This window comes from Lupinus angustifolius, chromosome LG05, assembly GCF_001865875.1.
Source record: "Lupinus angustifolius cultivar Tanjil chromosome LG05, LupAngTanjil_v1.0, whole genome shotgun sequence".
Taxonomy (NCBI): Eukaryota; Viridiplantae; Streptophyta; class Magnoliopsida; order Fabales; family Fabaceae; genus Lupinus; species Lupinus angustifolius.
In genome coordinates, this window is record NC_032013.1 from 19,506,963 (window position 1) to 19,520,107 (window position 13,145).

Consider the following 13,145-nt stretch of genomic DNA (forward strand, 5'->3'; position numbering starts at 1 on the left):
ATCTGGTTTAAGCTTTACTTTGAAGATCCATTTGACTATTATTGGTTTCTTCTTAGCTGGTAATTCTACCAATTCCCATGTATCATTCTTCTCTATGGACTTGATTTCTTCAAGCATAGATGCCCTCCAAGTGCTACTATTTACTGCTTCTTCATAACTAATTGGCTCTGTGTCAGCATACAATGCCATGTGTTGAACAACTTCACCTTTCTAACTCACTGAATTATCAAAACTTAGCACATAGTTTGATAGCCAAGAAGGAGGATTACTTGCCCTTGTTGATCTTGTACTTTCTTGTTAAGTGCAGGAAAGTGTTTCTCTTCTTTCCTCTACTGTCTCAGGGTCATCATTCTCCCACTCAATATGCAGTTTAGCCAAAGAATCGGAGGTTTTGTTTAACTCTTTGACTGAACTTGCTTCATCAAAGTGTACATTCATGCTAAACACAACCTATTTGGATTCAGGACTATATAACTTGTAGGACCTTGTGTTTTTGTAGCCAAGCAAGATCATTGTTTCACCTTTATATTCAACTTCGTCCTTTTTTGGTCTGGTATGTGTCTATAGCAGATTGAACAAAAAATTCTTAAGTGTCTCACTGATGATTTGATCCCTGACCATGCTTCCTCAGGAACTTTGCCTTCAAACCTCTTAGTTGGACATCTATTGAGTATGTAAGCTGTTGTTGAGGCTGCATCACCCCAGAATTCATTTGAAAGTTCCTTTCTTCTTAGCATATTCCTAACCATATTCATTATGGTTATGTTTATTCTCTCTGCAATTCCATTGTGCTGAGGTGTGTAGGGGTAGACACCCCATGCACAATCCCATGTTCTCTACAGAAATTTCCAAATTCTCCCGAGTTGAACTCACCTCCACTATATGTCCTTAGTATTTTTATGATCCTTCGTGATTGTTTTTCAAATTGAGCTTCGAACACCTTGAACACTAAGAAGGTTTCACTTTTGTTCTTCATTAAAAACAACTAAATTCTTCTGATTAGCTCATCTACAAAGGTGATGAAGTACTTGATTTCTCCTAATAATGGTGTGTTAAGAGGTCCACACACATCAGAATACACCACATGAAGTACTTGATTCCCCCTAGATGGTGTGTACTTGCTAAATGAGGACCTTGGTTGCTTGCTTATTAAGCAACTGTCACATATCTTCTTAGGAAGTTGGATTAGAGGTAGCCCTGCAACCATGTTTTATGAAATCATCATACTCAAATCTCTAAAATTCAAATGTTCATACCTCATATGCCATAACCATGAACCTTTTGTTAAGGATAATGCAAATAAGCATTGATTTTCCATGGTTGCTAAGCTTATCTAGAATGTTCTATTTGGAGCCATTGATGCTCTCATCACCAACTTCTTCTTTTGATCATAGACTTCTAGTGATCTACCAAGTAGACCTATTGAGAAACCATTTTCAAATAGTTGTGCTCTTCATGTTTGGCACATAGAGCACATCTATAATCATAACATGTTTTCCATCCTTTCTGTTTATCAACACATCACCAGTGCCTTTAGCTTGGATCATTCTATTGTCAGCAAATCTAACATTGATTTTCTTCCTCTCATAAAAATTCACTAACCATTCTCTGTGTCCTGTCACGTGGCTTGAGCACCCAGAGTCTATATACCAAACATCATTGTTCTTGATCTCTTGATTTGTAATCATCATGAGTAGTAGGGGTTGTTCCTAACTTTCAGCTGCTATTTCTTCTTTGGCCATATGTGCTTCACTATGTGACTTGCCTCCATCAAAGTTTGAGCCAATGAAAGCCTTGCATTCATTTGAAAAGTGACATGTTCTATTTCAATTGAAGACTCTCCATTGATTAAGACCCTCTCTTATTTCTGAGTCTTGTATGCTATGAACAATTTTGTCTTGATCCTTCTGCTAGAAATTCTTCTGATTTCCACTTCTGAACTCTCTTCTTGCACCCCTGCCTCGAAATCCATTCCTTCCATTGAAGCTTCTTCTATCTGTGAAGTGAGCTTGCAATGCTTGATCAACTAGTCTCTCATTGGACCTTTCAATAAGTCTTTGCTCATGTGCTTCTAAGGATCCTTGAAGATCCTAAACCTTCATTTCTTCAACTTTCTTGGATTCCTCAATTGCCACAACAATATGATCAAATCTCGGGGTTGGAGTTCTTAGGATCTTCTCAATTATAGATTGATCACTAATTTTCTCACCATATGCCTTCATTGCATTAATGTGTGATGACTTTGTTAAAGAATTGTGTCACTCTCTCATTGGATTTCATTTGTATCAATTCATATTGGCGCCTGAGTGTTTGCAGCCTCACTTTCTTCAATTGTTCTGCTCCTTGGTTGTAAGCTTAAAGGATTAACAAGCTTCTTTTGAATTCTCTGCACCAGAAATCTTTTCAAAGTGTGCTTCATCCACACATTGATACAGTAGGGACATTGCCTTGCAATCTTTCTTCTTATTCTCTTTATGTAGTTTCCCTTGTTCTTATGTTGCTCCTTCAACAAAGGATTGGAATCCTTGCTCAACTATTTCATCCACTTCTTGGTACCCCATCAATGCCTTCATTTGTACTCTTCATTTGTTCCAATTCTTGCCATTGAGAATTGGTAAGTTTGCTGGAAAATTGCCACTATTCTGTCCTATATTGGAACACAATATAGAAAAGCAAGAAAAGAAGTGATGTTGTTATGTGAGGAAGAGGATCAAAGAATAAAGTTGATAGCGAGTGTGTATGAAGATAAAAGATAAAGAAGATGAATCTAAGAGAGAGTATGTGGGAGAAGAATTGTCAATCTCATTGAGTTCTTGGCAAGATGATACAATGCTATTTATAGTAACTCAACTACTAACTAACTGGTTTTTTGAAATATTTCTGCTTTTAATATGAGTAGCTTGCATTGGTTTAGTTTATCAAGAATTTGGAAACTATTTGATTCAGTCGTCAGCCTTGGTTGGCACAATGGTCTTCTCGTGTACCAACAATTTTTCTTCGAATGTTTAACTTCTTACTAATGTCACGTGAAAGATATCTATTTTGGTTGTTTTAGGTAATCTTTGTAATTCTCTTTCTAGAAAATTCACTCTCCCTCCTTTTTCATTTGTATCTTTCACTTTGAGATCATTGTTTAAGCTTTGATTTAAAGGTTTTTTCAATCAAATATTCGCTTATTCAATATTTGTGTCTTAGGTTTTAGAGAGTCGATTAGTTCAGTCACCAATTGAATCAAAGTAGACAACTTTGATTTGGTACTCAGGTCAATATTATTAGTGTTTTTCCAATGTGCAAATCAAATAAGGATATGGAACTCCTCCTTTAGCATATTCCACTTTCTTTGACACTTATCATTATTCTTAAAACTCCACTTCTCTTCTGATAAATATAGCTCCCAGCCTCCCATTATTCTTAAAAAATCTCCACATCTTGTCCAGGTAGAATAAATAACACTTTCAATATCTTGGGGTTGAAAGTAAATCGTCAGTCTCATTTTATTTCTATAAATGTCAGTACTATCTCCTGCGAAAATTCAACCCACTTAATAAGATGATTTTGCGAGTGGAAGATGATTCTTAACAACTTAAGTCGGTTAACTACAGGACGAAACTACAAATTGCAACACCCATGTGATGTAAAACAATTTGAATCCTTTCTTTTACAACATTTAAGTTTGAACTTTCGAACTGCGTAAATGATCAAGACATATATCCGTTGACAATTGACAAACATATGTATGTCACTTTAATTTTTTAAAAAGAAAACAAGTTTTCATATAAATTAACGAGTAAAACTCTGAACTGAAGTTTCACCCGCATCGTAGAGAATACGTGAATTCATAAAGAAAAGAATCTTGACCATTAAGAAATCATAAACTCCATAAACCACTCTGAATGGAACACCTAACCAACCATTAAACCCATCGGTTCTAGATGTCGTTGGTCAGTTAGAGTGAACCAATAGCTAACATAGTATAATACAGTAAATAGGCAAACATCCTAATTAGCTGCAATAATTAGAGTTCAATATTTTTACACTTACATAACATCATCCACTATAAATATGTATTAATTTCATTTCAAAGTCATGATTAATATATAAATGTTAGATGCTGAATCGACAATGTAAAAAACAATTACATTATCAGCTAGAAATGCACAAAATTCTTCACAGCTTAATCAATTATCTGTCTCTAAAATAAATGCAATTCTCTCACGTATCATTCTCGTGATTTTTAATAGATTTTGTAATAGGTGCTTACGGGTATACCATATACCCTACCTAAACCAATGATCATCCTAAAATTGTCGAGCATTTTAAAAAGCATGTAAAATTTCTTGGCATGTGAAAAAATTAATTCCAAACATATGTAACCACGATGACGTCATATTTTATTTTTCAGGGCACGATGTTATCATTAACCTCACATCTTATAAAGATCGGATCAAAACAAAAATCAGAATCTATGGGGCTATAAATTTTTAACCTATTTCAAAGCCAGCTAAGAATTGCAACATCAGAAACATTTAACATTCAAATCATATAGGTGCTCAATTGCGGGCTCCCAACAATGCCATGTGCTCTACAAGGTCCAACACCCGGTTGCTGCATGGCAAACAATATAAAAACATGATTAACAGTTAAGTTATAGTTCTGCTTTCAAAGATGTATTAATCAATAGATAAAGAGTACATGCAATTGCATGCACACATACCTGTAACCCCACTCATTGTCATACCACGAAACCAGCTTAATGAAAGAGTCACTAAGACCAATTCCGGCCTTAGCATCAAAAATACTTGACCTGTTCCAAAGAATATAATTTGAGATGAGCCATTTATCTAACAAATAACATACAAACACAATAAACACAAGATCCTAACAACCAAGACAAAGAGAAGGTTCAATTTTAATAGAGGTGGCAAAATTATCCACAATCCATCCAAATCCATTTGTTAGAGCTAATGGATATAATTCAATGGACATCCATGGATATATCCATTTGGATGAATATACGATCCATCCAAAAATAAAAATAAAAAAGTTATTTTCTTTGCACTTTCAATTTCATTTAATATTTAAGAAAACTAGATTCAAGCAAATTCATTCATGATCATAACTCTCACTTTTAATATTTTATTAAATTGATATCAATTATAGGAAATGTCTATGTAGTTAATATTAAAATTTTATTCTTAAATACATAATAGATAGATGTATGATAAAAATGTATGTAGTGACCAATGTATGAGTTTTATACATTGTCACTGCATCATTCATGGTTTATATTTAATTATCATTGACTACTACAAAAAACAAGTCATTCAAACGAATGATGAATGTGTATAAATTTTTATACTGACAGAGCTTAGCCTTTACACTCTAAAAGTATTTGTTAAATAATTTACAAGCAAAAACTTAAATGGCACATATTCATTGAATTTTGAAAATAAAATATTTTTCTATAAAAGTTCAAAAAATCACTAATTTAAAAATTGATTTCTAAATGATTTTAGAAGTATTTTTTAAAAGGTGATTTTAAAAAATGTTTAGTTGAAATAGTAGTTTTTAAAATAATAATTTTTTCAATAGATTTTTTTAGTTCCAATAAAAAATCAAATGGATTTGATATCCAACCATCCAAATCCATGAAAAAGGAGTCATAGATAAATTGGATGGATTGGTATCCATTGGATAAAGATGGATTAGATAACTTAAAATGTAGTTTAAATGGATTTATATGAATTAATGGATGACTTTCCATCCCTTAGTATCCACGTCCATCCAAATTCATACATTTGCCACCCCTAAATTTTACCATTTGCAAATTAAAATGCTTTAAGCACTTATAAGAAGCAAGAATAATGATATTTGAATATGATTTTCCTACATATTCTTATACCACTTCCTTTCTAGAGAATAAAACAAAAAACTCATTTCATCTTTTTAGCAAACATTTTCTATTTTCTTTCCCCAGTGAGAAGTAAAGATGGTGTGATTTATCTATGTTTAACTGCATTTTTGGTCTCTTGACTTTCATGTCTGTGCAAGTTTTATCACTCAATTTTTAAGACCTTTAGTCCGGTAACTACACAACTTGTGCACCGTCAATCCCTCCTGCCATCTACTGTTAAAGAAGCCACAGCAATGGTTTATGTGGCCAAAAGGCTACCAATTGGAGCCCAAGTAAGATGATGGGAATGCCTGCGTTATTAAGTATATTAATGATGCGTGCTAACTGGAGTTACATTAGGAAACATGCACCAAAATATTGCTGCTGTTGTTGCAATACAGTTTTATTATTTAAATTCTTTAAACCTGTCATCTTCAAGATGCCAATAATGACTCATTTGGTAACATAAAAAAACATTACTATTTACCTTGAATCACCAACAAAGTCATTAGAGACAACATCCTCATCTGTGTATCCCAGAATTCCTTTGAGTGGTCCCTCTGAGGCACGCCTTCATTTTAGCCGAAACAAAGTCATAGAAAACATCAAAGTGTTAGTAGTGGACAATCCCAGCTGAAGTATATAGAAGTCAGAACACAAACATTAAACATACTTTATTGCTGCTTTAACATCTTCATAGGAAGCTCTTTTTTGAAGGCGCACGGTTAAGTCCACAACAGAAACATTAGCAGTAGGAACACGGAATGCCATTCCGGTGAGCTTTCCATTCAGTTCAGGGAGAACTTTTCCAACAGCCTGTGAATTAATAAAACCAAGACGCAATTTTGAAAATCCATACTTAAATTAGGTAGTATAAAATTTATGAGGACATCAATCTCTAACCTTTGCAGCACCAGTTGAACTAGGAATTATATTTTGACTAGCTCCTCTTCCCCCTCTCCAATCCTTCATTGAAGGGCCATCTACAGTCTTCTGTGTTGCTGAAAAATAGAAAAGAAAATCATGTTACCACCACCACCTCGACATGTCTACACCTAAGATCAAGGCTTATAACTGAAAGAAAACATGGCTATAATTGGCAAGTATGCAAGATACCTGTTGTTGCATGCACAGTTGTCATCAAACCTTCAACTATACCAAACTCCTCATTAACCACCTGAGGAATAGCATATACAGTTAGAATGAGATAGTTTTAAACAAGTTCCAAATTAAGGAAATAAGGGACAGATGGAGCAAGAAGCACCTTCAGAAAATCTTATTCCAACCCAAATTGCACCCACATAATCTAAACACTCCCCAGAAAAATTATAAAAAAAATGGATCATATTATGGTTGAAATAGGGGGGTGAGCCTTGGCGCAACAGTAAGGTTGCTTGCCTTGGGACATAGAGGTCATGGGTTCAAATCCTAGAATAGTCACTTTGCTGGCAAGGTTGAGGCAGTGTACATCAACCCAAACCCAGACCCCACTAGGCAGTGCACTGTGCCGATCTTTTAGGAAGGTTGGAAAACTAAAGATTCAGATAGATCAGCATTAATTATCAATGAATTTATTTTAATAGCTCATGTTTTAAATGTATACTTGATGCCTTACAAAAACTCTACAGAAAATCTGATATCACCCCTTGTAATTTTCATTGCTGTTTAAGGAAGATGAGCTGGCATTAGAATTTAAGGTTAACTGGCTTTTACAAGATGTAATTAACCTTTGCAAGAGGAGCAAGACAATTTGTGGTACAGCTTGCATTAGAAACAATGTCCATGTTTGACTGGTATGTCTTCTCATTCACTCCTACGACGAACATTGGTGCATCAGCAGATGGAGCAGATATTACGACTTTTTTAGCACCAGCCTACATACACGGGAACAAGATAAAGTTCATCAATATTTGAAGCAGGAGAGAACAATTAAAAGGGTGAGGGAGAAAATTAAACACTTAATCAAGGGTATTCAAAAGTAGCAACCTTCAAATGTAATGAAGCTTTGTCCACTGTTGTAAAAACTCCTGAAGACTCAACAACATAATCAGCCCCAAAATCACCCCAAGGGATATCCACTGGATCTCTGAATAAACAAAAAAGGTATATGTTCGCTAATCAATATTTAAGAACTTATTGACACCTCGACTGATGTTGTGAATTACTAACACATTTGTAAGATCCATTTCAGCTATAACTTCCAATTCAGATATGAGTTCAAATTAACATACCTTTTGCTCACAACTTTAACCTTCTTCCCATTAATTTCCAAAGAAGAGTCATCTATGACCTTAATGGTTCCCTTGAATGGTCCATGAGTAGAATCATACTTAAACATGTAAGCCTGTAACAGACAAAGATAAAAAAAATTATAAAGCAAATAGCATATATAGAAATTAGGGGAAATTTTAAAAATGGTAAATGCAATACATTACAACAACAAAGAACCAAAGGCTTATCCCATTATGAATAAAAAAGGAACCCACAAGCGTATGGGCTATTTCCATGATTGGAACCCACAAACTTAAGGTCACAAGGCAAGCAATATTACCATTGCGCCAAGGCTCACCCTCTTCTTATTCCACTATAAATGAATTAGGAGCAAGTACAAAAAGAATACAAAGATGAACTCATGAAAGAAAGGTGAAGTACAAGTATACAACAATACACTCATGCAAGTTTCTCTTACATATTCTGGAACTTTTATAGTTATAGCATGTACTGCATGACACCTCAAATAAAACTTATAAACTGAAGTTCTACTCTCCCCTGTGTTTTGAATCTGTCAGCACAAACTGAGAATTTATAACTCTAAATCTTAGACATCTACATAAGATTCCTTTTATAGTAACCAAAATTTGTTTGAGTTGCACACGGATGCACGCACACACCAAAGGTAGATATAAATTTAATATAGTCTATATATAATCTGAACAAAAACCAAATCATGAACATTATACATTATAAGCAAAACCATGAGGCAATTGCATATACATACCATATATTTAGCATCAATAAAAGGATCATTAACTGCTACAACATCAATATCATCCCTAGAAGTAGCTACACGTAACACCAACCTCCCAATTCTACCAAAACCTGCACAACACAACATAAAAGATGTGTTTGCTTCTTAAGACAGATGATATAATTCCAACAAATAAGTTTCATGCTTCATAACAGTTTTGAAAAGGTATATAACTACATTAATGATACTCTTCAAGAATTGTTTTATAGGATGCAATAACCTCTTAAGCAAGCATTAAGCAGATGTAATAATTAAAAAAATAAAGTAAAGGATCCTCTTAATAATTGGTAGAACCCCACACAAAAACTGAAATAGAGAACATTTGAAATTGAGTACTATTATGCTATGAGTACTATTATGCTATCAATAAAAAATAGTAATGCATGTAACAGCTAGAGATGAGTAAGTAGGCCAGCCCAATCCATATAAGCCCAGTCCTCACTTGAAAGTCAACAGACTGGGTCTTGTTGTCAGGCCCACGAATTAAATGTGCCTATAAAGCAGCAGGCCTGTGTCCGTCACACCTTGGCCCACAATATGAACAATATTATCATCCACTAACTTAATCAGCTTTTATCGAACACTATACAAGTGAAGAGGGTATGAAGTTCATCTAAAACAATTCAACAGTTCAAGGATTTTTTTTATTTTTATGAATAGTTTTTAACATGTCAGTCATAAATAATAGCAGTTACTTTCAATTCCAAAAGTGAGCTAATCCCACATATAAAAATGACAGGCAAACTCCAAATAAAACTTGGACATGATAAAAAATATTATGGAAGCCAATTCAAAATAATCTGATGTCCATGAGGAAGAAATTGATGCAAAATTGTAAGTGTGTAATAAAATTTAATATTGCGAGTATGTACAAGAAACAACAAAGATAACTTAGTAACAAGAACATACCATTAATTCCAATTCGTGTCTTCCCAGTGCCTTTTGACTCTGAACATTCCAGACAAAAGTGAGAATCAAGAAATAGAACGTAAATTATCATATTAAACACATGATAAGCCTATGCTTACTCTCTACGGGAAGAGGGATTTCAGTCGCTGTGGCTTTGATTGGATGGATACTCCGAGCATTGCAGTTTCTGAGAAAATTATAATGATCACAATTAAATAATAAAACCACATACTGTTAAAGAAACAGGAACAGAGACAAAACCATTAAAAATAAAGAACTACGCAGAATAAAAAGTTTGAGCTACTCAACCTTAAGACTAAGGATTCACAGGGAATTGAAGATCCAAACATGCTATTCTGGAACCTTACAGATTTTAAACTGCTACTTGAGGCATTGTTCAACACCTGAACCATACACACAGAAAAATTAATCGGTTGTTAGACTAACAAAAGACATGTAACAAATGCACTAACCCTGAAATGGTCAGAAATAAAAAAGAATGAATAACACGTGAAAAACTTCTGAACACCTCATCAATAACTGGAGAAGCACCTGTATATACCCTAACAGACAAGGATTTACCAGCACGAGTTTCTTAAATAACTCATACGCTCAAATCATTCTAAATACTAGGTAGTTCGGCACCTTAATCAGGACTAAGATTGGAGATTCTTATGTACTCATTATTTGTAGTTTTAAATTTCAGTCACAGTTGTACCGTAATTTCAGTTGTGAACCACAATCCAAAACACTACACTTCACCAACTATAACACAACATTGCATAGCCGTTGAAATAAAAACAAAACATATTAAGTTTAGAACTAAGCAAAACTGAGAATAAATCTTAAGAGAACATAAATATTCCCGCAATAAAACAAAAACTATTACCAGAAAAAAATCAGTTATTATTTTTCTTCCTTCTCTGTTTTACGAGTAACCAAACAGAGATCACAAAATCCAAAACCAAACTCAAATTTTCAGAACTAAACAAATCAAAACTTAAACAAAAAACGTGAATCAAAACACATCATATTATACGTGTTTTCCGAGAAAATGAAGGTAAAAAATAAATGAAAAAAAAACGAAAATGAAAATGGAAATGGAAAAGTTTAGTGAGAATCAACGAGACCTTGAAGCGATCAAGGGGGGAAGGTGAAAGGTCAGAGTGAGAAGGAACGAGAGATGCAGATCTGAGAATGGAAGAAGCCGCCATTGGAGAAGGTGGATGAAGCAAAAACCAAACCCTAGCAGAGAACGAAAGAGAGTTTTTAAAATAAGAATGTGAATTTGGTTCTTATTTTATACGCAATTCCCAAGCGGAGCTTCTTATGAATCTGCCAAAAGCTCAATGAAGCTTGAAGAAAAGCGGCTATCCTGTGCGGATGAGTCTACGGGTAGAGTTATGCACCTGTTTTGAGTAGCACGTCAAAATTGAAATCAAATATAGGGTTAAAATATGAGAGCAAAATTTTCAAATTGGTATTTTTTGGTCAAACTTGTAAGTTTGATCAAGTTGATTTAATAAAATTAAAGAAAATAAAATATGGCTAATTTTTTAAGATATTAAATATTATTTTTAAATTCTCGTTAAATAAGTCTATGAAATATTAATGTGGTATTATTTTAAAGTTTAAAAAAATATTTGATGACGCTTTTATCATTAAAGATATATAACACTTATATTTTTCAAAAGTGTCATATTTTTATTCTAACATTGTAAAAAGTTTTTTATAGGATTAATGTATTATTTATCATTTATTTGTATTATTATTTTTTAAACTTACTATTCATCTTAGTAATTATTTATATGAATATCTAATGTTTTAAATCTACTCATTAATTGGATCCCTCCTTATATATTTTATTCTATATAATCTATGAATCTCATTTGTTTTTATGATCAACTTCCATCTTATTTTAATCTTCAAACTAGTTGTGTCATGGAATGATATATTTGTTGTTGTTAAATATGTTCTTATTTTGCATATCACTTTGTTCCTATAACTTTTTCAGATTTTTTATTATAAATTTTCATCGAGGTTGATTGCCTAGGTGTCTAAGATTTTTTTATATATATTACATATAAATAAAGTAGAAAATAAAAGAAAATTGTTATTCACCCTAATTTAAATTTATAGAAGTCAACAATGTATTAGATTTGTGATATAAGACATCTTTCATAAAATGATCAAAAGATCAATAATTCAATGATTCAATTTTTATAAGTAATACTTATTAAAAAAACAATCATACATCTAAAAAAATTTAATTTCTTACCTAAAAAATAAAAGGGGAAAATGGATGGTTGTGATATTGAGATTCCTAGAGAATAGTGGGAATGATAGCAGATAGTTTTTTTATTCTCTTCATAGAAATTTGGAGACTAGTGCAGTGCAACACTCCCTCGATAGTCACGTTAAACAACTATGTCCTTTATTGCCACTTGTTTTCACGTCATTTACCTCCTTTTGTTTGTATTTAAACTATACAATATACAACAAGATAATAACTCATATACAGTATTGTTATATTTTATTTATCAGAAAATTTGTATATTATGACAATGTATGAGTTTTTATACTTCAATGTATTATTTATTATTAATTTTTAATTATTATTAACTTTTAAATAAAATTAATATAAATGAATAGTAGTTAATTTATTAACTATATATAAATTTTTATATTAATACTATATAAATATTACTTTCATTATTTATTTAAAATAACAAAAAAAAAGGATTGTTGTTAAACTTTCACTCACATATAATATTCTCTTGGCTCATTTATGAGGTTTCTCTCGGTCTTTGTTGTGTTTACCCAAAATAAAGAAATTATTTAATTTTTATGCATTTTTATAAAATTGAGTTGATTTTTTCGTAATATTATGTTCATTTTACATCTTTGTTTCCATAATAACAACGGTAATAATATAAGTAATAAATGATGAGTTTGAATGTCGAAAACAACAATTAAATATAAACAAAAGTTTTTACAAAATAATATTCACAAAAATGTAGAATATAAAAAATGGGAGGGGTTCACTTACTCTAATAATAAGTTTCACATCATAGTTATTAATTCTAATAAAATTAAATGGTTTGAAGTATTGAATAGATTTAAAACATTAGATTTTAGATTTATCTAGAATTGATCTCATTCATTAAAAAATTAAAACATTTATTTTTAAAATTAAAATGAGACGGTGTGATTATTAATTTTGGTGTTTAGCATTTTTTCACGTATTTAGATGTGTAACTGGTCCTACCTTCACCGCTATCAACGTGAGTACGTCACATTGGTTAGGTTTCTTCT

General features: G+C 32.5%; 1 protein-coding gene across 1 annotated transcript; it reads right to left on the minus strand.

Moving 5' to 3' along the window:
* On the minus strand, positions 4,325 to 11,150 carry LOC109347993 (glyceraldehyde-3-phosphate dehydrogenase GAPCP1, chloroplastic-like). Its single transcript, XM_019588159.1, has 14 exons — positions 10,961 to 11,150; positions 10,140 to 10,234; positions 9,950 to 10,017; positions 9,831 to 9,869; positions 8,892 to 8,992; positions 8,125 to 8,237; positions 7,880 to 7,979; positions 7,621 to 7,767; positions 7,010 to 7,070; positions 6,797 to 6,894; positions 6,567 to 6,709; positions 6,381 to 6,464; positions 4,715 to 4,804; positions 4,325 to 4,605 (listed from the first exon to the last, which is right to left on the minus strand). The coding sequence occupies exons 1-14, from the start codon at positions 11,042 to 11,044 to the stop codon at positions 4,551 to 4,553; spliced, it is 1,278 nt and encodes a 425-aa protein (XP_019443704.1). The 5' UTR covers positions 11,045 to 11,150; the 3' UTR covers positions 4,325 to 4,550.